This window comes from Chrysochloris asiatica, unplaced genomic scaffold, assembly GCF_000296735.1.
Source record: "Chrysochloris asiatica unplaced genomic scaffold, ChrAsi1.0 scaffold00074, whole genome shotgun sequence".
In the NCBI taxonomy this organism is placed as follows: domain Eukaryota; kingdom Metazoa; phylum Chordata; class Mammalia; order Afrosoricida; family Chrysochloridae; genus Chrysochloris; species Chrysochloris asiatica.
Genome location: NW_006408592.1, coordinates 597,562 through 621,951, shown reverse-complemented (window position 1 = coordinate 621,951; position 24,390 = coordinate 597,562). Strand labels below are relative to the sequence as shown.

The 24,390-nt window shown below is 35.8% G+C and overlaps 1 protein-coding gene and 1 pseudogene across 2 annotated transcripts in view; both read left to right on the top strand.

Annotated features, from left to right (window-relative positions):
• Positions 1 to 24,390, top strand: part of TMEM135 (transmembrane protein 135) — a 282,194-nt gene that overhangs the window by 37,424 nt on the left and 220,380 nt on the right. For both annotated transcript variants that reach the window (XM_006864950.1, XM_006864949.1), the window contains exon 4: positions 9,564 to 9,597. In XM_006864950.1, the coding sequence (XP_006865012.1) occupies positions 9,564 to 9,597 (34 nt within the window). The remainder of the gene's footprint in view (positions 1 to 9,563; positions 9,598 to 24,390) is intronic.
• On the top strand, positions 20,337 to 21,258 carry LOC102831995 (annotated as a pseudogene).

Genomic DNA, 24,390 nt, shown 5'->3' with positions numbered 1-24,390 from the left:
GTGTGTGTGTGTATTCTTTACCAGGGTGGGAGTAAGTGTCTTACTTACTGTGTAAGATAAGTTGGGAGATTTCCTCCTTTTTTTCTTGCTGTAGAATAGTTTAAGTAACAGTGAATTAATTTTCTGGCCTTTGAAAGTTTGGTTAGTTTCTCTGAAACTTCTGGGCTTGATGACTCTTTGGGTCGTAACTCTGAGAAAAAATGACAAGTGTCCTTTATGGAATTTGGTCTGTTTAACCTTTCCGTGGAAGCTCCTTTTAGAGGCTACTTAACATTAAGAGTTGCTTTTCTTTTTTCTGGTGGGCATTTAGTTGTTTCAGTTCGACAAATTGAATAGCCCATCCTTTGCCTACTCCTCTTAAATACACTCTTTTTTTCCCATTCTTCTTATATGTAGGGTTTTTTTTTTTTTCTTCATATATGTGTGTATCTATTATCTAGCTCTTCATTCTTCTTTGTTGATATATTAGATCTGTTTCTTATAATCTTAGTTTTAAAAGAAACTTTTTGAAGACCAACACTAGTCTGAATACAATAACACTAAAGTAAAATTGTGTTGTAAATATGGAAAGCAATAACTACTTCAGGGTTAGATGTTTCCTGGAAATGAGGTGATAGCATGGATTTTGCTTGCTAGTTTATTTCCTATTTTATTTTCATTTTAGATAGGTGAACTTTTTTTTTTTTTTTTTAAAGCTTTCTGCTTTTATTTCCTTTGAGTGAGCTTTTACATTAGTATTTTATTTGTAGATGCTAGTTGTTCACAGAAGATGTGTAGTAGATTATGTGTTATCAATAGTAGCCAAAGTATTTTGGTTCTAACAGCAGAAGTTTGTTAACTCTAGTGATGTTGCTCCAGAAAAATTGATTCTTCCTCTGATGATTGAATTCTTCATAATACGGGTTGAGGTAGATAATTAGGTAATACAGTTTACAATACTGTAAAGTAGTTCTTTTGCTCTTTCTGTGTGTATGCATACATACCAACATACCAAATCTTAGTTGTGATCTAAAAAATCTTTTTTGTTGTTATGTTTCTTAGTATTGTTCAGGTGCTAGTGACTTTTTAAAGCAATTTTTTAAAGCTAAACTTTAAAACAGAAACGCAAATATTTTTCTGTTATCTCTTACCACTTTATGTGTTGTATTTTAAGCAAATCTGGAATTGTGAAAGAGTTAACTTAGTGGTTTGATTTGCTCTGAAAGAGTTCTTTACTTTCTATACATTCATATTTATATTTCATTACATATCGAGATTTTAAAGTAAGGTATAAATAGTATACAAAGATTGAAGTTTGATATGTAACTATTACACCTAGTGCCCAAATGAAACACATTAGTATTGTCATTTTATTTTACAGAAAGATATATATATATAATTATGCCTTTAATTCACACACACACAAATCAATTATATGTTGGTAGAGATAGCTGGTGGTACTGGTGGTTATGTTCTGTGGAGTCGGTTCCAACTCATAGTGACCATGTACAGGGTTTCTGAGGCTGTAAATGTTTATGGGAGCCGAAAGCCTCATCTTTCTCCCATGGAACAGCTGGTAGTTTTGATCTGCTGACCTTGCGGTTTGCAGCCCGATTCATAGCCACTAAGGTAGCTAAAAATGTGAGTGTAGGTTTAGTGGAAAGACTGGTATCTAGAATATAAAATTGGAAGTTTTCTGCATATAAATGATTTGTATAGCTGTGCAAATAGATTAGAGTGAAAAAGGCCAGAGTAGGAAGTTTGAGGTTGGAAATTGGAAAACAGCAAGATTTAAGGAGCAAGTTGTCAACATTCAAGGAGCTAGTTTTATAGTTCAGTATTTTTTCTACAAGTTGTTTATTAAATGCCGTCAAATCAGTTCTTTCTCATAGTGACCAAGTGAAGGACTTCCAAGGAGTGGCTGGTTGTTATAAACCTGTGACCTTATCTTACACTACATCAGGACTCCTTTCTACACATGTCTCAAATAAATCAGAAAGAGGGAAGAAACCAATTTTGGAAAATTAGCAGTTTTCTTCAGATTAGCAAATAGTTGTAGTCCTAATTTTTTATTTTACTGTAAAATATTTATTCTGGATTTATAAATTTTGTACTCAGTTATATGTCAATTTTTCAAAAGACATTCAAGATAAAAATAAAATATGCATATATATAAAAGATGGGTAGATAGCTATCAATACATAGGTAAAGATCTTTCTGTATCTATGGCTACATCTTAATCTGTATTGGTTTAATTTTCTTTCTTCTCTTCTGCTTGTCTCCTTCTTTCCAATGCATCAATCCTAGCTCTCTCAAGAATTTAGCATGCTCTGCCAGCTAGCTCCTGACACTTAGTTAGTGGGCATCTTACTTAAATCTTAATCGCATCACGGAGGGAGTTCTAAGAAAGCTTTGAAGTTGTTTCCAGGGTTGCTTAAAAAATTTGTGCTACAAAGAACTGTGATCATCGTAACTCTGCAGGAAGCATTGGTAACATCTAGTTTATCCCTAGGAGGGCTGTTAAGAACTAGTCTTCTCTTTCTTTTGCTAGGAAGCGCTTTGTTTGTGGTTTAGAAAGACCTTGTTCTGATGGATTTTGGTTTTGTAGAATTGCTATGGAATTTGCTTTGATATTTTGTGTTAGATTAAGTTAAAAGGTATGTAGTGTATTAAACATGACTATGGATCAAAACATCAAAAATTGCTTATTTATTTTGTGCATATTCATTGGTTGAATTATTAAATTGCACTGTAATAATTATGAAGTCTTTAAGCAGATATGACCAAAATGAATTAACTTTGAGCACATAAATTTTCATTAATAAACTTTAGTATATTCAAGTTTTAATGCTGTGGTCACAGGAAGAAAATGAAACTGCCTTGCAATCTTTGAAAAGTGTATTATGCACTATATATAATAGAATATGGTCATAGACTACATCTGAAGGGTGTGTTTTTATCATTGTACAGAACAGTCTGACACATGAGAAAATGATTCACATCGTGAAAGACTTTCTGAGATGATTAAATAGCATTCTCTTAGGAGACCATTACAATATTTAAGAATTCTTTATTTTTTCTTTTATATATATTTTTTCTTTTCCTTATCTATGATTGGTTTTATATGCATATTTTGTATTTTTTTATTGAATAGATATAAATTGAGAATTTATTATAATCACATCTCTCCTACTGTATGTTTTGTGACCTCAGCTATGGAAAGTGTTACATGCACATTATTAAAGGCTAAAACATAAAGTTTAAGAAGACTAACTATATAGACACTAAATACTAATTAGACATGATAATCCTGTTAGTGGGGAATTGTATTTGGAATTTCAGCAGGCTGTGAAGCTACTTTTTAATCTACTAGAATGTTACAGAGAAGTTAATTTTAGGGAGAGTGATACTCTGATTAAACAGTTTGCAGAGCAGTGTTCTTAGCATTTTAAGAAGTAGCACTCCTTAATGCAGTCACTACCCAATCCCGGGACACTTTACATGCAAGTTTAAGAAATTCACAGCCTTCCTCCCACCTCTTGCCCATCCATGAATTGAATTGCTATTTGTTGAGCCTCACCAACCTTCAGATCTAGTTCTTCTTATCTGAATGGGAGAATCTGTGTATCAGAATCCCCTGTCAAGTTTTAGAAGTTATATATTTTCCTTTTTGCTACTTTAGAGTGGTGCACCCCACTGTACTAATTGCATCACCCCTTTCCTCATCACTGTTATGGCAGTGTGTTAATATGTAACTTGAGTTCCAGAGAAGATTTACTCACTAGAAAGGGAGTGTCGACCTGCTTGTCTTTCTTTTAGGCTAGAAACTTTGTATGTTGTTGGTGTTAAGTGCTTTCCAGTCGGTTCTTACTCATGGTATAGGGATTCTGAGGAGCAGCTAGTGCGTGTGAATCATACCAGTGCTGCAGTTAGCAGTCTGGTGCTTATCTGGCAGTGCCACACTGAGACTCAGATGCTTTGTGTAATCAAGTGTTAAATTATAAAATGATTTTTCATTAACATATCAGTTTCTTGTTATACTTAACATCACTGGAGAAGTAAATTAAATCACTTTTCTGATACTGTTGTTCAGTGCCGTCGAATTGGTTCTGACTCAGAATTTCAGAGACTTTATTTCATTGCTGTAGAACTGACATTGAAATGAGATGAGGATACTGCATCAGGATAATTTGTTGTTGTTAGATGCTGTCAGGTTAGTACTCATGTATAGCAACCTTGTGCATAACAGAATGAAACACTGCTGGGTCCTGTGCTAACCTCACAATTGTTGCTATGTTTGAGCCCATTGCTGTTGCCACTTTGCTAATCCACCTCATTGGAGTCCTTTGTCTTTTTCGCTGACCCTCCACTTTACCAAACATGATGTCCTTCTCCAGGGACTGGTCCCTCCTAATATGTCTCAAGCACGAGAGCCAAAGTGTGGCCATCCTGGCTTCTTCTAAGGAGCATTCTGGCTGTATTTCTTCCAACACAGATATGTTTGTTTTTTTGTTATCCGATAATACTTTTAATATTTTCCTCCAACACCATAATTAAATGCATCAGTTCTTCATGGTCTTCCTTATTCATTGTACAACTTCCACATGCATATGAGCCTATTAAAAATACCATGGCTTGGGTCAGGAACATCTTAGTCCTCAAACTGACATCTTTGCTCTTGAACACTTTAAAGAGATCTTGTGCTGCAGATTTGCATAATGCAATATGACATTTCTTGACAGCGGTTTCATTGAGTGTTGTTGGTTGATGTGAGCAAAAGGAAGTCTTTGACAACTTCAGTCTTTTCTCCATTTAGCTTGATGTACTTACTGATCCAGTGGTGAGGATTATTTTTTATTTATTTATTTTTTTGTTTGTGTACATTGAGGTGTAATCCATATGAAGGCTGTGCTCTTTGATCTTCACCAGTTAGTATTTTAAGTCCTCTTTGCTTTCAGCAAGCAAGGTTTTGTCGTTTGCATATGCGAGTTGTTAATGAGTCTTCTTCCAATCCTGATGCCACATTGTTCTTCATATAGTTCAGCTTCTTGGATTATTTGCTGAATAAGTATGCCTCCAGTACTGCATCACTTTGTCGAAATATTTCAATTTGAATTCCATCAATTCATGGTGCCTTTTTCTTTGCCAGTGCCTTCAGTGCACCTTGAACTTCTTCCTTCAGGATCAATGGGGTCTTGATCAGATACTACCTCTTGAAATGGTGGAACATTGACCATTTCTTTTTGGTACAGTGACTCTGTGTATTCCTTCCATCTTTTTTTGATGCTTTCTGCATCATTCAATATTTTCCCATTGAATCCTCCAATATTTCAAGTTGAGGCTTGAGTTTATTTTTTCACTTCTTTTGGCTTGAGAAATGACGAGAATGTTCTTCCCTTTTGGTTTTCTAACTCCAGGTCTTTGCACATTTTATTATAAATTTTACTTTATTTTCCTAGCTGCCCTTTTAATTTTTCTGTTTAGCTCTTTTACCTCCTCATTTCTTCTATTTGCATTAACATCTCCAAGCAGGAGAGCAAGTTTTCAAGGTTTCTTCTGACATTCATTTCGGTCTCTTCCTTCTTTATTGTCTTCTTAATGACCTTTTGCTTTCTTTCTCTATGATGTTCTTGATGTCATCCCATAACTCTTATGGTTTTCGGTCATTAGTGTCTGATTATCCAAATCTGTTCTTGAGATAGTCTCTAAATTCAGATGGGGTGTGTTCAATGTCATATTTTGGCTCTCGGGAAATTGTTTTAATTTTCTTCGGCTTCAGCCTGAACTTACCTAGGAGTAATTGGTGGTCGGTTCCACTGTCTACCCCTGGTCTTGTTTTGGCTGATAATATGGAGCTTTTCCACATATGTAGTTAATTTGATTTCTGTGTATTCCATCTGGTGAGGTCCATGTGTATGGTCATCTTTTATGTTGTTTACCAAAAATAATCTGGCCCTATGTTCTAACATTTATCCTTCACAGATATTGTTCCCTCCTTTTTGAGGCTATTTATCTGTGGTTCAGAATTCAGACCAAGGTGGAAAGGAGATGATCTTCCTAATCTTTTTTATGTCTGTAAGGATAATTCTGGTGGCGTAGTGGTTACGAATCGTGCTGTGAACCACAAGGTCAGCAGTTCAACACTACCAGCTGTTCTGCGGGAGAAGGATGAGGCTTTTTGCTCCCATAAAGATTTACAGCCTCGGAAACCCTGTAGAGGGTTGCTGTGAGTTGGAACCGACTCCACGGTACATAACCCACCAACCAAGGATAAATTGAACCTGAAAATGAATGCAACACATTCTGTGTTGTCAGGCTAGCAAGAGTATGTGATGACTTTATTCATCCTCACAGCTTACTTACTGTTGTTAAGTGTTGTCAAGTAGGTTCCAACTTAGCGACCCTGCTTATGGTTTTTGAAGAGCAGCTGGTGGTTTTGAACTGCCGATCTTGTGATTAGCCTTACAGTGCTTATCATACAGCACCATACCAAGACTCCACATTAAGACAGATTATTATAAGAAGCCAGTGAATTGCAGTATTTGAAAGTTATCTTTTCTATTTTCTATTGTTGAAACAGTATAGACAGCATTGAAAAGAACATGAAACTGAAGTCAGTAGGCTTTTTTTATTTCATAATTATTAAATTTAATCGTATGTAAGGTATGTGATCACTTCTGTGTTTGCTAATAAATTGGAATCATTGATTGCTTCTGTCTTCCAATGGCTAATTTTGATGATTCTATGTCTATAAGGACATATTGTCAGGAGGGACCAGTTGCTGGAGAAGGATATCATGTTTGGTAAGGTGGAGGGTCAGAGAAAAAGAGGAAGACCCCCAGCTGGCAACAGTAGTGAGGTTGCCCCAGGATTGGGCAGTGTTTCATTCTGCTGTGCATAAGGTCACTATGCGTCGGTACCGACTCGATGACACCTAACAATAACAGCAATATCTATAAGGTGCTCCATTGCATAAGACTGGCATCCTTACTAACATCTTACTGGTTGAACCGATAATACCTCTAGTAATTCAGTAGTCATTTATTTATAACCTTTTAGATACCAGCTACTGTGCAGAGTTGTAGGAATGGCTGGTGTGGCATTGTGGGTTAATGCACCAGACCGCAAAGCTGTTTGAACTGCGAGGTCGGCAGTTCAAGCTCACCAGTCACTCCTTGGAAACCCTGTACAGGGTCGCTATGGGTCGGAACTGACTTGACGGCACTCAGCAACAACAAAGATGAACAAAGAGTCCTGGTGTGGCCTTGTGGGATAATACACTGAACCGCAAGGTTGATTTAGAACTGCAAGGTTGACGGTTCAAATTCACCAGCCCTTCTTGGAAACTCTGTACAGGCTCGCTATGAGCTGAAACCGACTGCATGGCACTGAACAAGAACAACACTCCTATGTCTAAAATTCAGCACTAAAACAGCTCTAGTTTCACCACTGGTTTACATCTATCTAATAATGTAACTACTTATATTTAAAAACAGAGATCATCTTGCTTGGTGGTGTTGTTAAGTACCTTCAAGTTGGTTCCAACTGATAGTGACTCTATATAGGATTTCAAGGAGCAGCTGGTGAGTTTGAACTGACTTAGCAGTCCAGTGCTTATCCTATAGCACCACACAGAGAGATTTTCATTTTGGAATTTGTAATTAAGACTTTTCTTCATAAATAGCTTTTTGGTAAAATGAATGATTATCATTTGTGAAACATTTAACTCTTCTTTCTGCTGTGTATGTGTGCTTTATGAATGCTGATGTTACTCTAAATTTTTGTTATATAATTGATCTAAAATAAGTAATATTTGGACATCTTTGGTGTAGAATTTAGTAGTAAGATGAGTAAAGATTAGTAAAAATAATTTCAATCCGTACAGAAATTATAAAAAAGATGAGATGAAAGGAATCCTATGTATTCTCTTACTAGTGCTTTTTAAATTAAGTTTTGGAAGCCCCCTGGGATTCTGTTATGCTGTTGAGGTGCATGATGACTTGCTGAGGAGGGAGACTGAGGTGGGGGTGAGTGTGAGGGTGTTACTCTGTGGGTGAGTCTGGACTCTCTTTTTTTCCTTTTGCTCCCACTTTCAGTAAGAGTAGATCCATTGTTATGGTTTATATATTGATAGTAAATGCAAGATTTTTTTTTAAAATAAAATTTTTATGTTTGTAAAATATAAGTTAGATAATTGCCCTGTTCTCTCATTTTAATGATAGCATACCAGAGAGTTAGTTAACTGGAATCTTGATTTTCAAATCCAGTTAAATCATACTGTCTCCATGTTGCTTTGGGGATATTAAGAATCTTATTTATTAAGTCATTTAAAATATTGTTTACTGAGGACTATAAATGATTAAGTCTGACATCAAGATCTTATTGAGAATGGTAGTATTTACATCTGGCATGATATTTTTGTGAAAGGGACTAGATATTGGTACTTGTTTTAGTATAGCTAACATTTTCTTTGAGAACTAAAAATGTTAATAATTGAAACCAGAATAGGTTTTTATAATTTTAAAAGTTTATTTGAATTCTTAGAATACATAAAATTTCTCTTTCATAGAGACTAGGATGTGCTTCATTTTTTAATACAGTACAAACAAAAAGTGATTAGGAGCAGAAAATATTCCTTATTTTTGAATTTTTACCTGAATTTTCATTACATAGCTTTAGTAAATATGTTTTTCTTCTGTACAGTGAGTGTTTATAATCTTTGTCCTTTGGACTTAGGAAATTCACATAATACCTTACTTATCATTTAATGAAATGAAAATGTAGGTGATATAGTATGATTTGTAGTTAAATCTAGTGAAGTGAATAATTCTGTTGGGCTGAAACAACATAAAACCTAAAATTTGTTGTGTTTTTTTAAAAAAATGTATTTAGTCACAATTGTTTTGGTCTTGGATTTTTCAGCAAGATGAATTAGGATTTTTATTACTAAATGGCAAATTCTTTATCATTACTATAGACTAGTAGCAAATTATGTTCCTCTTCCTGATAACAACCAATGATGAAGCAATAGTAAGTAATTAAAAACTGCTTTGTATTCTTCTAGTCATAATTTTAATGAATGAGGTGTGGTGCTTTAGGATAAGTACTGAACTGCTAACTGCAAGAGCCTGGTTCAAACCCACCAGCTGCTCTCGAATCCCTATAAAGAGTTGTTAATGAGTTAGAATCAACTCTAAAAGCACTTAACAGCAGCAACAGACAGAATAAATGCGCTGTCTGTGTAGGTTAGGCAATGGACTAAAAACCATTAGAGCCACAGTGTTCTGTGGGGGAAAGATGAGGCTTTCAACTTCTACAAAGATTTCAAACTAGGAAACCCTATATAGGGGTGCTATGAATTAGAGCCAACTTGATGGCACATAACACAATAACTCATAGTATCTACTTAGGACTGTTAGGGGACTGAACATTTGATTAACATAATATATCCCATCCTCTAAGATATCAGTTTTTCAACTTTTGATAATTCTTTTGATAGATTTCTAAAATAAGACAGATTATTAACTCAAATTGATATTTGACCTTACTGTATTTGTATTTCTCTTTTTCACAACTATTTGCAGGAGAGGGCTCCTCACAATTTATATGGCCAATTTGGTAAGTAAAAAAAAAATTTTAAGGTTTTTCATTGTGCTTTTAGCTTTATCTTTTTAAAAATAAGATTGTTTAAAATATAAAAAAGAAAGGAAAATCATTTAAATTTGAGACTGTTCTGTTTTTATTTTAATTAAAGGATAGACTTAAATGTTTAAATGAGCCTTTACACCAACCTGATTCATTCTTGCCTTGTAGAACTGTTTCATTTTTTCTAGAGGAAAGCTATTTACTTTTCTGTGCCTTTCACGATTCTTTAGCTTTTTTTTCTATTTTAAAAAAAGACCGTCATGTTTGTTAGGATTCACACACACATCTTGAATTCACTTCATACTCTGCCTCTATTTCCCTTTTTTTTTGTAAAAAATGATGTAAGGATCAGCTTTTATGACAGTACATTTAATAACATAATTAGTTAGGCTTTCAAACAAAAGAAAAATTGAGTTAATATGTTCTAATACTTATATGTTTATTATATTCTTTATGACCCGACTCAACGGCACTTAACAACAACAACAACAATATTCTTTATGGTAAATATATAATCAAGGATATACCAAGTTTATATTTTAAGGTTCTTTATTTTAAAGCCTTTATAAGTTGTTTAGAATTTATACTAGAATTAATAGACAACATTAAAATATTCAACTATGTGAAGATAGGATACAGAATACTTCAGTTTTGCTCTCTGTTTTCCATATGCCAATTACTGTATTAGAGGCTGGTAAGCAACATAGATGGAACTAACCCTTGTATTCATGGAACTTGCTGTCTAGTGGAGAAGTCATACCAATAATAATAATGTGCTAAAAGGATTGGAAAATGAACTTAGAGTCTGCTGTGGGACAGCTCTACTTTATCCTATAGGGTCATTATGAGTTAGAAACAACTTTATGGAACTGGGGTTAGTTTTTGGTGGGTGGGAACCAAAATATAACACTTAACTATAATGTAGAGGGGTTTGGGTCAGAGAAAATTGATTCTAACCTTTGTTTAGTCATGGGCAGAAAACTGCTCATATATAGAAATACACTAAAATTTCTGTATACTTTCAAGGGTCTCATACACCACTGATTATGAAAGCCTATGATGAACCATCAGGTAATTTATTTAAAAGCACTACAGAAAAGTAAAAGCTTTTCTAAGTTCATTTTCTTTCTATGAGATGGAAATTTCAGGACACCAGGAGAGCAGCTAAAGAATTTCTTTGATCTGTTTTGGGTCTTAAAATAATTCTTACTGCAATATAAACTCTATAAGGTTATAGAGTCTCTGTCTTGTTTGCCTTTATACTAGAAATCCCTAAGTAGAGTCTGATATATAATAGGCACTGTTTAAGTATTTGTTGAGTTAATCATAATTTGGTTGAGGATAGCCTTCTAGATTGACAATGATTTTACCCCAGTACTTTGAAGACATTAATTCTTTACTTTTGTTCTCTACAGATACTTTTTAGAATGTTGTCAGTGTAGTTTTACTTTTTTTCAAGATAATTTCTCCTTTTTCTTATATGTTTTTTTCCCCTCTTTGATAGACATTTATTCCTTTAGATGAACAACTTCAATACACACAATCAGAACATAGCTTTTAAAAATAGCATTTAGAAATGAAGAATTTTTGTTTATGGAGTCTGCTACAGATGTTTTCTAGAAATCAGAATGAGCTGTGAGATCCTAAAATATGGGGACAGTGGTTCCAGGACACTTGCCATCAAATTATAGAATCAAACTTTCATCAGCCAACTCAGAATTGGAGAACTGAGGCAGTTCTGTATTTCCTACACACTCATTGTGGGAAAGTGTAGATGTGATATAAACAAACCCAACAAAATGGTAGTATGCTTAAAAGGTGGGCGGCACACAATTGCTAAGTTGATTGTGGAATGATGAGGCCTAGGGCCAAGCAAGCCACAGTGAAATACGTACCTTTAGGTGGGTACTCAAACTTGTATTGACACAAAGTATGGCTTTCCTCAGTAGCTCTAAGTGCTGCTAAGTCCAGTTCTGACTCAGTTAGCCTGTAGTTTCCCGGGAGCTGCTGGTGGGTTTGAACTTAACAGTCCAGTGCTTCATATACAGCTACACCAAGTCTCAATAGCTCTATGAGAGTGGATACAGTGGGCTAACCAAAAATCATTTGAGGCTGATTGGATTACCATTTACTTTCTTTTTTTTATTGTGAATTGAGTGAAAATTAACAGGGCAGATCATCAGCTTTACATTCAACAAATCATACAACTTGTTTCATTATAATGATTATATTCCTCTCCATGTATTATCAGTTAACAGTATTTCTCTCTATTCATTTTAGCTTTTTTTTTTTTTTAAACCATTTACTTTTATAGCCGGTTTTTTGTTTTTTCCACTAAAAATGATAGAGGGTCCACAATGGTCACAAATAGGATTAAAAAAAACTTAAGACTGCAAGTTTGTTCTTAAATACCTGAAAGGTATTTATTAATGGACCCAAGGGAGTTAACTTCATAGCCTAGTTTGCACATCTCATGGTTAAATACTTGCTTTGTTTCCTTCACACAGTGTTCAGTTTGTGTTTTGATGTAGTTAAGTACCATCAAGTTGGTTCCAACCCACAGAGACCCTATATAGGGTTTCCGAGGAGCAGCTGTTGAACTTGAATTACCTACCTTATGGGTCAAACCAACTTTATAGTCCAGCACATTAACCCACAGCACCTCACCAGGACCCCCAGTGTAAATATCAGTGTAGACGTTTTATCAAATCTAGGATTCTATATAACCCAGAAATGGAGATTGAATAAGCTTTCACCTTTGATGATGTCGTGGAGACCAAGGCAACTCCATTTAGGTTGATAATCAGACTTGTTTAATTTGAAAGTTCTCTTGCAGTGTTTCTTCTAAAAATGGTGTCATTTAAACCTTTTCCTTTTCAAAACTTGCAGTTACATGAATAGATGTAATATAAAAATGTGGACTCTAGTTGTGTGATAGAGAGAGGAAGTCAGAGAGTAAAGTGATAGTGATCATAACCACTTCAATTTTATAAAAAACATGTGACTATTTGAAGTCTTGAAAGAAGCCTGTAGAAATGAGGACTCTCTAAACTACTTTGCCTTCTTTATTTATCGCTCTTCCCCTCTCATTTTTCACTTCAACCAAACTGCTCCTCCATGGACCTATGAACACCTATACCCAGGTACATGTATGTCTTACACTTTCATTTCATTGAGACTGTGTTGAAATATTACTGTTGTGAGGCCTCCCATATCTCCCCCACGTAAAAATAATCACATTCTATGCCATTCACAGCCTTATATCTTGCTAACCTAATTTTTTTTTTTTTTAATTTTAAATAACATGATGCCTTTGGTAGAAATTTACACAGCAAATTAGATTCTCATTTAATAATTATTGCACAGATTTGTTCAGTGACATTGGTTACATTTTTACAATGTGTGTACATTCTCATTCATTGCATTCTGGATGTTTCATTTTGAGTAATCAGGTTTCCCTGCCTCTTACCGTTTCATCTTTGCTTCATAATCATTGGTTCACCGTTTGGTCTTATAGAGATGTACAGTACTCACTTGTGATATTCTTTAGTTTTCTGAGCCAATATTTTATTTACAGGTAACCTTAGGATAGTTTAGGTTCAGATTATATGGAGAATCTAAAGGTGATAGTTTTTGGAATATTTTAAAGATTTTTATAAATATTATTAAGTTGGCCTTTGGCAACCCTGTTAGGTTTGTTCTAACTTATACACCCATCAGGAGTATATCAGAATTCACACACTCAGAATGATTGACAATGTTTTTATAATAGACTTCCTAAAATACATTAAGTACTTTATTGCTTTCCTTAGCAGAATACCAGTACCTGTTTTAGTTATGATCCTTATAGATGAAGGTCCTTAGGTGGCACAGGTATTTTTTTTTTTTTAATACCAGTGTACAATAGGGAAGAATTTGAGTGATTTCAGAAAGACTGAATTTCACCTAAGGAAATAGCTGTTCATTAACTTTGATTATCTTGTTGCAAAAACCATGTTGGGGCCATATCTGACTTCCTCTGGCCGATTCCTATGAAGCGGAGGTCACATGTACCGCCACCCTACAACCTTCTTTCCCCTATTCTGTACCAAATCTGCCCCTCACACAGCACGCTCTACTTTACATCTGGGTTCTGCAATCTATTTTAGTGTCCACACAAACGTCATAACGATACTCACAATTTTGGTGGTCTGTTCCACAGTCCACTCCTGGCCTTGGTTTGGCTGATTACATTGGGCTTTTCCACCATCTGTTACCACAGATATTGTCAATTTGATTTCTGTTTATTACATCTGGTAAGGTCCATGTGTGTAGTTCCCTTTTAAGTTGTTTAGAAAGGTATTTGAAATGATGAATCTATGAAATACCTCATAATGTGGATGAACCTGGAGGACATTAAATGCTGAGTGAAATTAGTCAATCATAAAAGGACAAATATTGTATGAGACCATTATTGTAAAAGCTTAAGAAAAGGTTTCCAGACTCAAAGAAACAGTCTTTGATGGCTTGGGAGGGAGGGGAGAGTAATTCACAGGCTAGAGGGTGGACACATGTTAGCTTGGGTGATGGGAAGTACAATATACAAGAAGAGGGAGCGTGGCAGAAGAATAGTGAAGACAAGTGAAGATACAGGGAGGAATGTATGGGCTAAATGGGATCGAGGTAAATTGTGATATATTCACAACCCTGGAACAACAGTGTTCTGTGCATAGTTACATGGATTAAGACATAGGCTGAAATGGGTAAGGGAGGAATAATGAGAAATATATATTTTTATGCTCCACAATATGTAATATATAGTTTATAAAAGAAAAAAAGGAACATTCTTTGATGGTTGCCAGAGATGGGAAGAAAGGGAGAGGAGTTCACTGTTTGTAGGGTAGACACATGTTAACTTGAGTGACAGAAAGGGCAGTATACAAGAAGAAGGAAGCTGCCTGAAGTATGATGAAGACAGGTAAAGACACAGGGGCGTATGTAAGGGCTAAAGGAGCTCAAGGTAAATAGTGATTTATATACAACCTTGGAACAGCAATACTCTGCAGGTAGCAATGTGGACAGAAACACTTGCTGAATGATTCTGGGAAGAAGAGTAGAATGTGTGTATATTTGTATGTATGTATGTATGTATGTATGTATATACATGTGAATATGTGTATGTATGTACACATATATGTCCCATAGATATACATGAATGTGAAAGAGGAATTTGGTACATGAATATTTACTTTTCCTGCAAACACCACTATGAATGTGGTAGAGCATAGAGCGGGCAAAATGATGAAACTATCAAACATCTTAAGGCAATGAGTAGCTAAACTTGGGGACTCAGGACCACAGTATCAGTTGGCACAACATAGAACACAAAGAAAATGTACTATATCCTACTCTGGTGAGTAGCATCTGGGATATTAAAAGCTCACGAGTGGCTCTCTAAGGTGCAGCTATTCTTCTCTCAATGTGTGGAAGAAAGAAGATTGATGAGAATTGAAGATGCTTGGAATCAGCTAGTCCATGGACTAGTGGAACATGTGAACATTATTCTCCATGACCCTGAGACCAGAAGAACCTGATGGTGCCCAGCTGCCACTACCAACTGCTCTGAACAGAATCACATTAAAAGGTCCTGCATAGAATGGCATAATATGTGGAGCACAACTTAAAATCATGAAAAAAAAAAACAACATCCCCCAAAGACTGGAACTACTGGTCAGAAAGAGACTGGGGCAGCCTTCAGGTCTGGAAAGGAACATACCCTCTTTCAGCCAAGCAGTAGATAGGTATACAGGGGGAACAACACTAGTAAGATGCTCACTGTGAATGATGAAACAGTCAGTCATTCAAGTTCAAAGGGGCAACATGTACCTAAGGACAATGACGAGAAGGGATGGCAAGGTGGGGGGAAGGGAAATAGTAGTCTTAGGAAGAAATGGATTGTTGTTGTTTCATGGAGGAGATTGCAATAATTGAGATGAATGAAACAAGGTGTATTATTTGTTGAATATGAAACTGATGATCTTGTCTGTAAACCTTCATCTGATTCACAATAAAAAGTAAACAAAAAGAAGTCAACAGCTCTCTAAGCAATTACTAAAAAAAAAAAAAGTATTTGGAATGAATAAGCCATTGTTGTTGTTGTTAAGTGTTGTTGAGTCATTTCCAACCCATAGCAACCATATATAGGGTTTCCAAGGAGTGGCTGGTGAGCTTGAACTACTGATCTTGTGGTGCAAATGACTTTGCAGTCCAGTGCATTAATCCACAGCGCTACACCAGGACTCCGAATAAGCCATTGGTTTTGCAAAATTCTATTATATGGTCTCTAGAGAATTCAGTCATTTCTGTCAACCAATTGACATATTTTCCAACTTACCCTTCCACTTTGTTTTCAACCTTTGCATTCCTATCACCAGTAATTATCAATACAACTTGATTACATATTTGATCAATTTCAGACTGAAGAAGTTGGTTGTTGTTGTTAAGTGCTGTTAAGTTGGTTCCGACTCACAGTGACCCTATATAGGATTTCTGAGGAGCACCTGGTGAGTTTGAACTGCTGGCCTTGTTCGCAGATTAGTGTTGATTCCACAGTGCTACATCAGGAGTCCAAAGAAGTTGGTAGAGTTCTTGGAATTCTTCAGTTTCATCATCACTGGCTTTGGTGGTGGTGACTGTGTGCTGAAGAGTCTGTTCTGACTCATAGTGACCCTGTACAGGGTTTGCGAGGCTGTGCATCTTTATGGGAGCTGAACGCCTCATCTTTTTCCCACAGAACAGCTGGTAGTTTCGAACTGCTGACCTTGCGGTTTGCAGCCCGATTCGTAACCACTATGCTACCAGAGTGGTTGGTAAATTTAATCGTGGTGTTAACTGGTCTTCCTTTTAAGCATAAGGATATTATCGTATTCCAGACAGACAGCATTGTACTTCAAGATAGATCTTGAAATGTTCTTTTTGAATGATGAGTGCCTTTTAATTTGAAGGGCTCATCTTCTGTCACTATAGCTGACCGTGTTCCGTTTCTATTCATAAGGTTTTTAAGTGGATGCTCATTCATACGTAGTTCACCTCTCCTTCTTCCTAATCATTCTGGAAGCTCTGCTGAAACCTGTCCACCATGGGTGACTGCTGCTATTTAAAATACTGGTGGAGTAGCTTTCAGTAACACAACAACAGGAGTGCTGGTGTAGTGTTGTGGGTTAATGCGCTGGACTGCAAGGTTGGTTTGAACTGCAAGGTCAGCAATTCAAGTTTACCTGTCTCTCCTTGGAAACCCTATGCTGCAGGGTTGCTGTGAGTCAGAACTGACTCGATGACGCTTAACAATAATATGCAAACCACTATAGTATGACAGACTGACAGATGAGTGGTTGAGGGCTAAGGTTTAGGGAGCCAAAAAAAGGATACATTTATTGAATATGTAGCATGTGTTAGACACTGTAAGTGAAATTGAGATTACCAGAATAAATAGTATGGTTTCTGCTTTTAGGGACCTCATAGTTTACAGAGGTAGAAAAATTTGTAAGCCAGTTGAGAGTAAACATTGTCTGGTTTTAGTTTAATAGTTGTCTCAACACAAAAGTGTTTGTTGATGTAAATTTTGTTAGGCATGTTTGTATTGGGTGTTGTAGGCAATAGGAGATGAACTATATATGTAAAATAAAAAAGCGTCTGTACTAATGCTTTCATTATAAAAAATCTTTTCTTGTACTCCCTTATACTTCTTATTATTCATGATATCTGCCAGTACATCCTGTTGTTGTTGTTAAGTGCTGTCGAATTGACTCATAGCGACTACATTCTAGTAAGTCTTATTTATTAGGTCAGTTATTTATATATATGATTAGCATTAGAAAAATATATACAAATGAATGAATGCTCCTGTCTGAAGATGTTGCTTCAGGAAGCAAACTATACAAATTTTAAAATAGTGTAAAGGCTTTTAGAGTCTTAGAATTGATCATTAGTTGTTAAGATCAAAATGGATAAAGTGTATATAGAAAAGATAGGAAATAAAAATTAAATATGTTTTTTTGGCTCTTGCAAAAGATGTGGCTATAAAATAATGAAAGAGTTCTCTTGGGACTGCTTTTCCAGAGCCAAGTATCCACAACAGCACTAACTGCCAGGATTCAGCTTTGCCTCTTTATTATAGAGAAGAGAGAAAACATAAGCAATGTGTGCATTTTTTTCTCCTTTTATTATGTTGGTTGTGACAGTGACCTCAGGTTTCTAATCTATTAAAGTTCATCTCATGTTGCTAACCATTAAAAAAAATGTGAGGTTAAATATATCTCCCTTGTACTTAATTTCATTATAAGAAAAATAATTGAGACATTTAAATCGCTGTAAAAGTCCTTTTGAAAACTTCTCTGCATTGAATGCCATTTTTACCACCAAACAGTTAAGAGTGTACACATTTAAAAATTGTAAACATACATCTAGTAGGCTTGTCTCTAGCATTTAAAAAAAATCTTAAACATGCAGTGTTTTTGATTAAAACATCTGTATTTGATTTTTTAAACATAAGGTTTGAAAATGTTAATTCATGTTTTCTTGTAAGATGATTTCAACTTACTTAGATTCAGCAGGTATTTATTATATATTAGTGCTGTGTTGGTCACATGAGGATACCAAAGAAATGTAATATAGATTGTTAAACTAGTGGAGAAACTTGACAGGTGACCTGAAAGGAATACAATGAAAGTATTGAATTCAACAAACAATTATAAACAACCTCTCAAATTGCTTCCCTAAGCCTTCCGTATGTAAAAAAAAAATGGTGTCAACCATCCATCCATCCATCTCAGACCAAAATCTTTGGAGTTTTCATTCTTTTCTTCTTCTGATGCTTCCAATCCACATCCATTAGAAAATCTTTGTTATTCTTCAAAAGCATATTCTGGATAATACAGTGTCTCATCTCCTCCACGGTTATAATGATAGTCTAGTCCCTATCCTCTCTGGCCTGAACTCTAATACCCTATGTCTGTGTCATGCCACTCTTGTCCTCTTGCTGTCTGTCTTGCACATAGCAACCAGATCTTTTGGAAAAATGTAAATGAGAACATTTTGCTTCCTTGCTTAAAACTCAGAGAAACCCTCCCATCTCACTGTAACATAAATATTCAAAAGCCCTACTCTAGTTTGCAGCCCTGGTCTCTTTGGAATCCTTGCTGTTTTGACCACATTTTCTTCTATTACTGTTTCTCCTTTATCACATTGGCTTTTTGTTACTCCTTTACAGCCTTAGCACTTTCATTTTGCTTGGAAATGTTTTTCCCTTAGATGATGATGATGATTTTTTTGGCTACAACCTTCGTCTCATTTACTCTCAATCCAGTGCCCCTGTGGAGAGAGGCCTTCTTTACTCTCCTAGGTAAAGTAGCTTCTTCCCCCTACCTCTCTTCTCTCTAATTCATAATTTTATTTTGTCTTTTTTGTAGCACTTACCCAGGACTGAACTCTTCTTATTTGCTTGTTGCATCTCTTCCTTCACTGTATAGAAAATGTTTCAGGGCAAGGACTCTGACTTGTTGACTGACATAATTCCATTTTGTACAAACAGTGCTCAGCATGTATTGTTATTGTTGTTAAGTGCCATCGAGTCAGTTCCGACCCATAGCGACCCTGTATAGGGCTTCCATGGAGTGGCTGGTGAGCTTGAACAACCGACCTTGCAGTTCAAACAATTGAGTGTATACAGCTTGGGAGTATATACTGAAAATGTCAGTGATTCTTCTTTTCTAACTTAGTAATATGATGCCTATTTTGTTCTTCTTTTGTGTCTTTTATGTTTGTCTAGTATATAATGTCCAAGGTTTTTCGTTGTAATTAGTGGAAGAAGTAGGTTAAAATATATCTACGCTATTTTCCTGAAGTGTTATGCTTCATATATAATTTTTATAATGTTATAGGTAGCAGCTCACTGTCAAAAACAATCAAGCACATTAGGTACAAGACATTAAAAGAGCAAGAACTGGCAGAAACAAATAACAACAGACCTGTAGAGACTTCATGTATTGGAATTATCTGAAAATGTTATGAGTGTGTTTTATTATGCTTGAAATAAAAAATTACTTCTGATTCAGGCCAATTGGAATCACAAGGACACATTTACCCACCTTCCTGAAATAACAAAATAGACAAAATAAATGAAACAATAGTTGCCAGGACATTGCACATTAAGCTGTGAAGAACAGTAATTGTTGAGAGATGGGAAACAAATGAGGTGAACCCTAGAATTGCCTTGGTTTACTGCCTGGAGTATATTTTCAGGCCGTTATGCAGGAATGTAGAACTGAGGTGGGGCGCCTGTTAAATCTCAGAGTTGAGGAGATATAGCTGAGAGTCCCTGGAGGCAATGATGGTAGAGTTCACGGGGAAGAGAGAAGAGAGCTACATAGAGTGTGAGCTATGGAGCTTTGCAGAGGATTCCAATAGCTGCTACTCAAAGGAGTGTTGATCTAGTTTCATGAAAGTGCATGCATGGAAGAAACTACCTGAAGGTACAGAAAGAAGCACCCAAATCAATTAGAGCTTGTACAGAGCCAGGGATAGTTGTTTTTCCCATGCTAGTGGGCAACTTTGCTATTCATGGGGCATTAAGTAGTGCTCAGAAGAATTTTACCTTGTAGTTCGATTGTTAGTTGCATCAAGAGTCAACCGTCAGAGATTGACGATCGACCTCATTACGGGAAGCGCATGCCCCAATGGCTCTGGCGTGGGCCTGGAAACAAATGTTCCAGTTCTACTACCAGTACATGCTCGTCACTGCGCTCTACATGCTGGAGCCCTGGGAGTGGACTGTATTCAATTCAGTGCTGGTTTCTGTGAGTGGGGATGGCGCTATACACAGGCTACATCTTCATGCCGCAGCACATCATGGCCATATTGCACTACTTTGAAATTGCACGGTGATCACCATGTGACCAAGATCCAGAGGTTCCTGAAGCACCACTCTCTGAAGTTGGAATGGGACTTCATCAGATGTCAACATAAGCAGCCTGATGAGTATGAAGGCTCAAATTCATGAGGAGGACAGGAAAATAATCCTAACTCATGTTGTGTTCTTTATTCTTAATTTTAAAAGAGGCTCTTGTATAGTAATTTTTGTCTATTTTAACATTGTAGTCATTTGTACTTTGATATCAGTATTTTCTTAATCTTTGTGACTGTTTCAATATTACCCCATGGAAGCTTTTCTTAACATAACTGAGTACATTTTAATTGCCTTCTATTTTTAAAATCCCATTAGTTGGCTTTATTGCTGTTGCTAATGTATGGCATAAACATCAGCCTGGATGTATTTCTACACTTGATCAAAGTTTTGTAAGAAACAATACAAGATATGGGGCCAGAGGGAGGGGAGGGACAATATTTTATTGAGTACTACTTACAAAAGACTCCCTGTAAATTCGAACTCAGGAGTCCAGTGTAAGTTATCTAGATTCCACTCTACCTAGCAGCTTTTGCTTTAAAACTATGAAAGCTTTTCCTAACAATGGAAAACAGATCCTGCTAAAGTTAAAATAAAGGAACATTTCACCTTTTAAATATTTAATTCTTACTAGAACTTATTTCCAGAAAACTTATGATGATGATTCTTATGACCAAAGGTTCTCAAATGGCTAGATAGTATTAGTATGTAATCTTTATATACTATAATGTTTTTAATAGAAGTGAATCAATTTCCTCTAGGGCCACTGTTAGCAGTGTACTTCCTTAATTTATTTTTATGATTGTAAGGGGTGCTGTAAATGCAGTTGCACATTGTAGTAAGATATGAGATGAATTGTTGTTAAAAATTAGAGCAAAAAGAAGTGTAAACTTGGTTAATATCCTTTCATCCTTTGTATTTTTTAAAAAAAGTTTTCTATTCCTTAAATGTAAAATGACTACCTAAGTTTTTTTGGTGTAAACTCATTAAGTTCAAAGAGGAAAAAAAGGCAAAAAAAGAGTCAACCGTCAACTGACTTTTGATGCAGCTAACAACCGAACTAGAAAGTAAAATTCTTCTGAGCACTACTTAATGCCCCATGAATAGCAAATAGCTATGTCTTCTCAACCCTTTGTTTAGCAGAACAAGACCTGCCTGGTCCTGCACCATTCTCACAGTTACTTTCATGTTTGAGTCCATTGTTACAGCCATCTTGTTGAGGGGTTTCTTCTTTTTCGCTGACCCTCTACCACACATATTTTTCTCCAGGGACTATTCCCTCCTGATAACATGTCCAAAATATGAGAGATGAAGCTTTACCATCCTGACTTACAAGGAACAACAGTCCAGCTGTTGTGTTTCCAGAATGGTTTTATTCTTTTCTTCTGCCAGTCCACGGTACTTTCAATATTCATTGCCAACTGCATAATTAAAATGCATAATTTTATTTCTTCTCTGGTCTTCCTTATTACATTGTCCAGTATATGAGGTGACGGAAAATATCATGACTTCAATAAGGCCCACCTTAGTCTTCAAATTGACACCTTTGCTCTTGAACACTTTAAAGAGATCTTTTATAGTATATATGCTTAATTCAATACATTGTTTGATTTCCTGAATGTTACTTCCATGAGCCTTGATTGTGGATTCAAGGAAAATGAAATCCTGTCAACTGCAGTCTTTGCTCCACTTATCATGATGTTGTTTAATGGCCCAATTGTGAGGGTTTTTTTTTTTTTTCTCTTTACATTGAAGTGTAATCCATAATGAAGGCTGTAGTTTTTGATCTTCATCAGCAAGTGCTTCAAGTCCTTTTCACTTTCAGCAAGGAATGTTGTGCCATCTGCATATCGCAGGTTGTTGGTGAGTTTTCCTCTATTCCTGATGATGCATTCTTCTTCATATAATTTTGCTTCTTGGATTATCTGTTTAGCATACAAATTGAATGAGAATGGTAAAAGGATACAAACTTGATGCACACCTTTTTTGATTTTAAACCACACAGTATCCTTTTGTTTTATTTGAATGATTGCCACTTGGTCTTTGAACAGTTCCACATGAGCACAATTAAATCTTGTTGGCAAATCCATAATTTGTTATGATCCACACAGTTGGATGCCTTTGCATTTCAACCAAGATCCACTTTATAAAAATAATGTTCTTCTTTATTCCATGTTCTTTTCTAAACCCATCTTGAATTTCTGGCAGTTTCCATTGATATGCTGCTGTAAACGTTTTTGAATTATCTTCAAAGTCTCTTGTAACATCCATTTAAGTCTTTTCTTTTTTTCCTGCCTTTTTGATTACCTTTTGCTTTCTACATGTATGTTGTTCTTAAAGTCATCCCACAACTCATCTGGTCTTGGTCATTATTGTTCAATGCAAGAATGGTTTCTAAATCCAGCTGGGAAATACTCTAGGTCATGTTGTGCTTCTTGTAGATTTGTTTTAATTTTTTCAACTTCACCTTGAACCTACATAGATGCAATTGAGGATTTGTTTACATCCCTTGTATTGTTAGTATAATATTGATCTTCTTCATTGTCTTGTTTCACAGATGTAATTGATTTGATTCTTTGGTATTCCATTTTGTGAGGTTCACTTTTATGATGGTAGTGTGCCATGAAGTTGGTTCTGACTCATAGTGACCCTCTGTAGGGTTTCTGATGCTGTAAATCTTTGTTGTTGTTGTTAAATGCTATCTAGTCAGTTCCGACCCATAGCAACCCTGTATAGGGTTTCTGAGGAGAGGCAAATCTTTATAGAAACATAAAACCTCGTATTTCTCCCATGGAGAGGCTGGTAATTTTGAACTGCTGACCTTAAGGTTAGCAACTCAACTTGGAACCACTATGCTATAGTTGCTGTTTATGTTGTTGAAAAAAGAAAGACATTGCAATGAATATGTTGTTGGTTTAGTAAAATTCTATCATGTGATCTCTGGCATCATTTCTATCACCAATACCATTTTTTTTTTTCTAACTACTCATCTGTCTTCTTTATTTCCAACTTTGGCATTTCAGTCCAATTCCAGTAATATTTTTAAAGTTCTGTTATTTGATTTTTAAGTAATTTTGATTTTTTATTTGCTTCTCTAAATTAAGCTTTTCAGCATCTGTGGTTTTGTTTTTCACTTCTATCATTGTAATTTCTTGCAATAATAACCAGAATGTTTTGTAGTCAATAATAACAGTATAGTATAATAACAGTTTTAGTTTACAGATTGCTTTTAAAAATAATTTCCCCCTACATTTTTGCAAATAATACATGTAAATCACCCCATTAAATATGCAGGCTATCTTTTATTATTCTATTTATGTTGTTGCTGTTAGGTGCCATCGGGTTGGTACCTAATCATAGAGACCTTATGTACAACAGAAGGAAACACTGCCTGGTCCTGGGCCAACCTCACAATTGTTACCATGCTTGAGCCCATTGATGTTGCCGCTTTGCCAACCTATTTTGCTGGGCATCTTCCTCTTTTTCTCTGACCCTCCACCTTAACAAACATGATATCCTTTTCCAGCTACTGGTCCCTCCTGACAATATGCCTGAAGTATGAGAGATGAAGTTTGGCCATAAGGTTGGTTTGAACTGCAAGGTTGGTGGTACAAAATCACCAGGTGCTCCTCGGAAACTAATACAGGGTTGCTATGAGTCTGAGCAGACTTGTGGCACTCAACAACAGCAACAGCTTCAGGCAGTATGCATGGGACATTAGTTCTAAGCACCGCTATGTTAAATCATATTATGTTACTTTGATCTGGAAGATAAGCGTTACATATACTTCTAGGAATTGCACCATTGTGTGATACCTCAATGAAGCA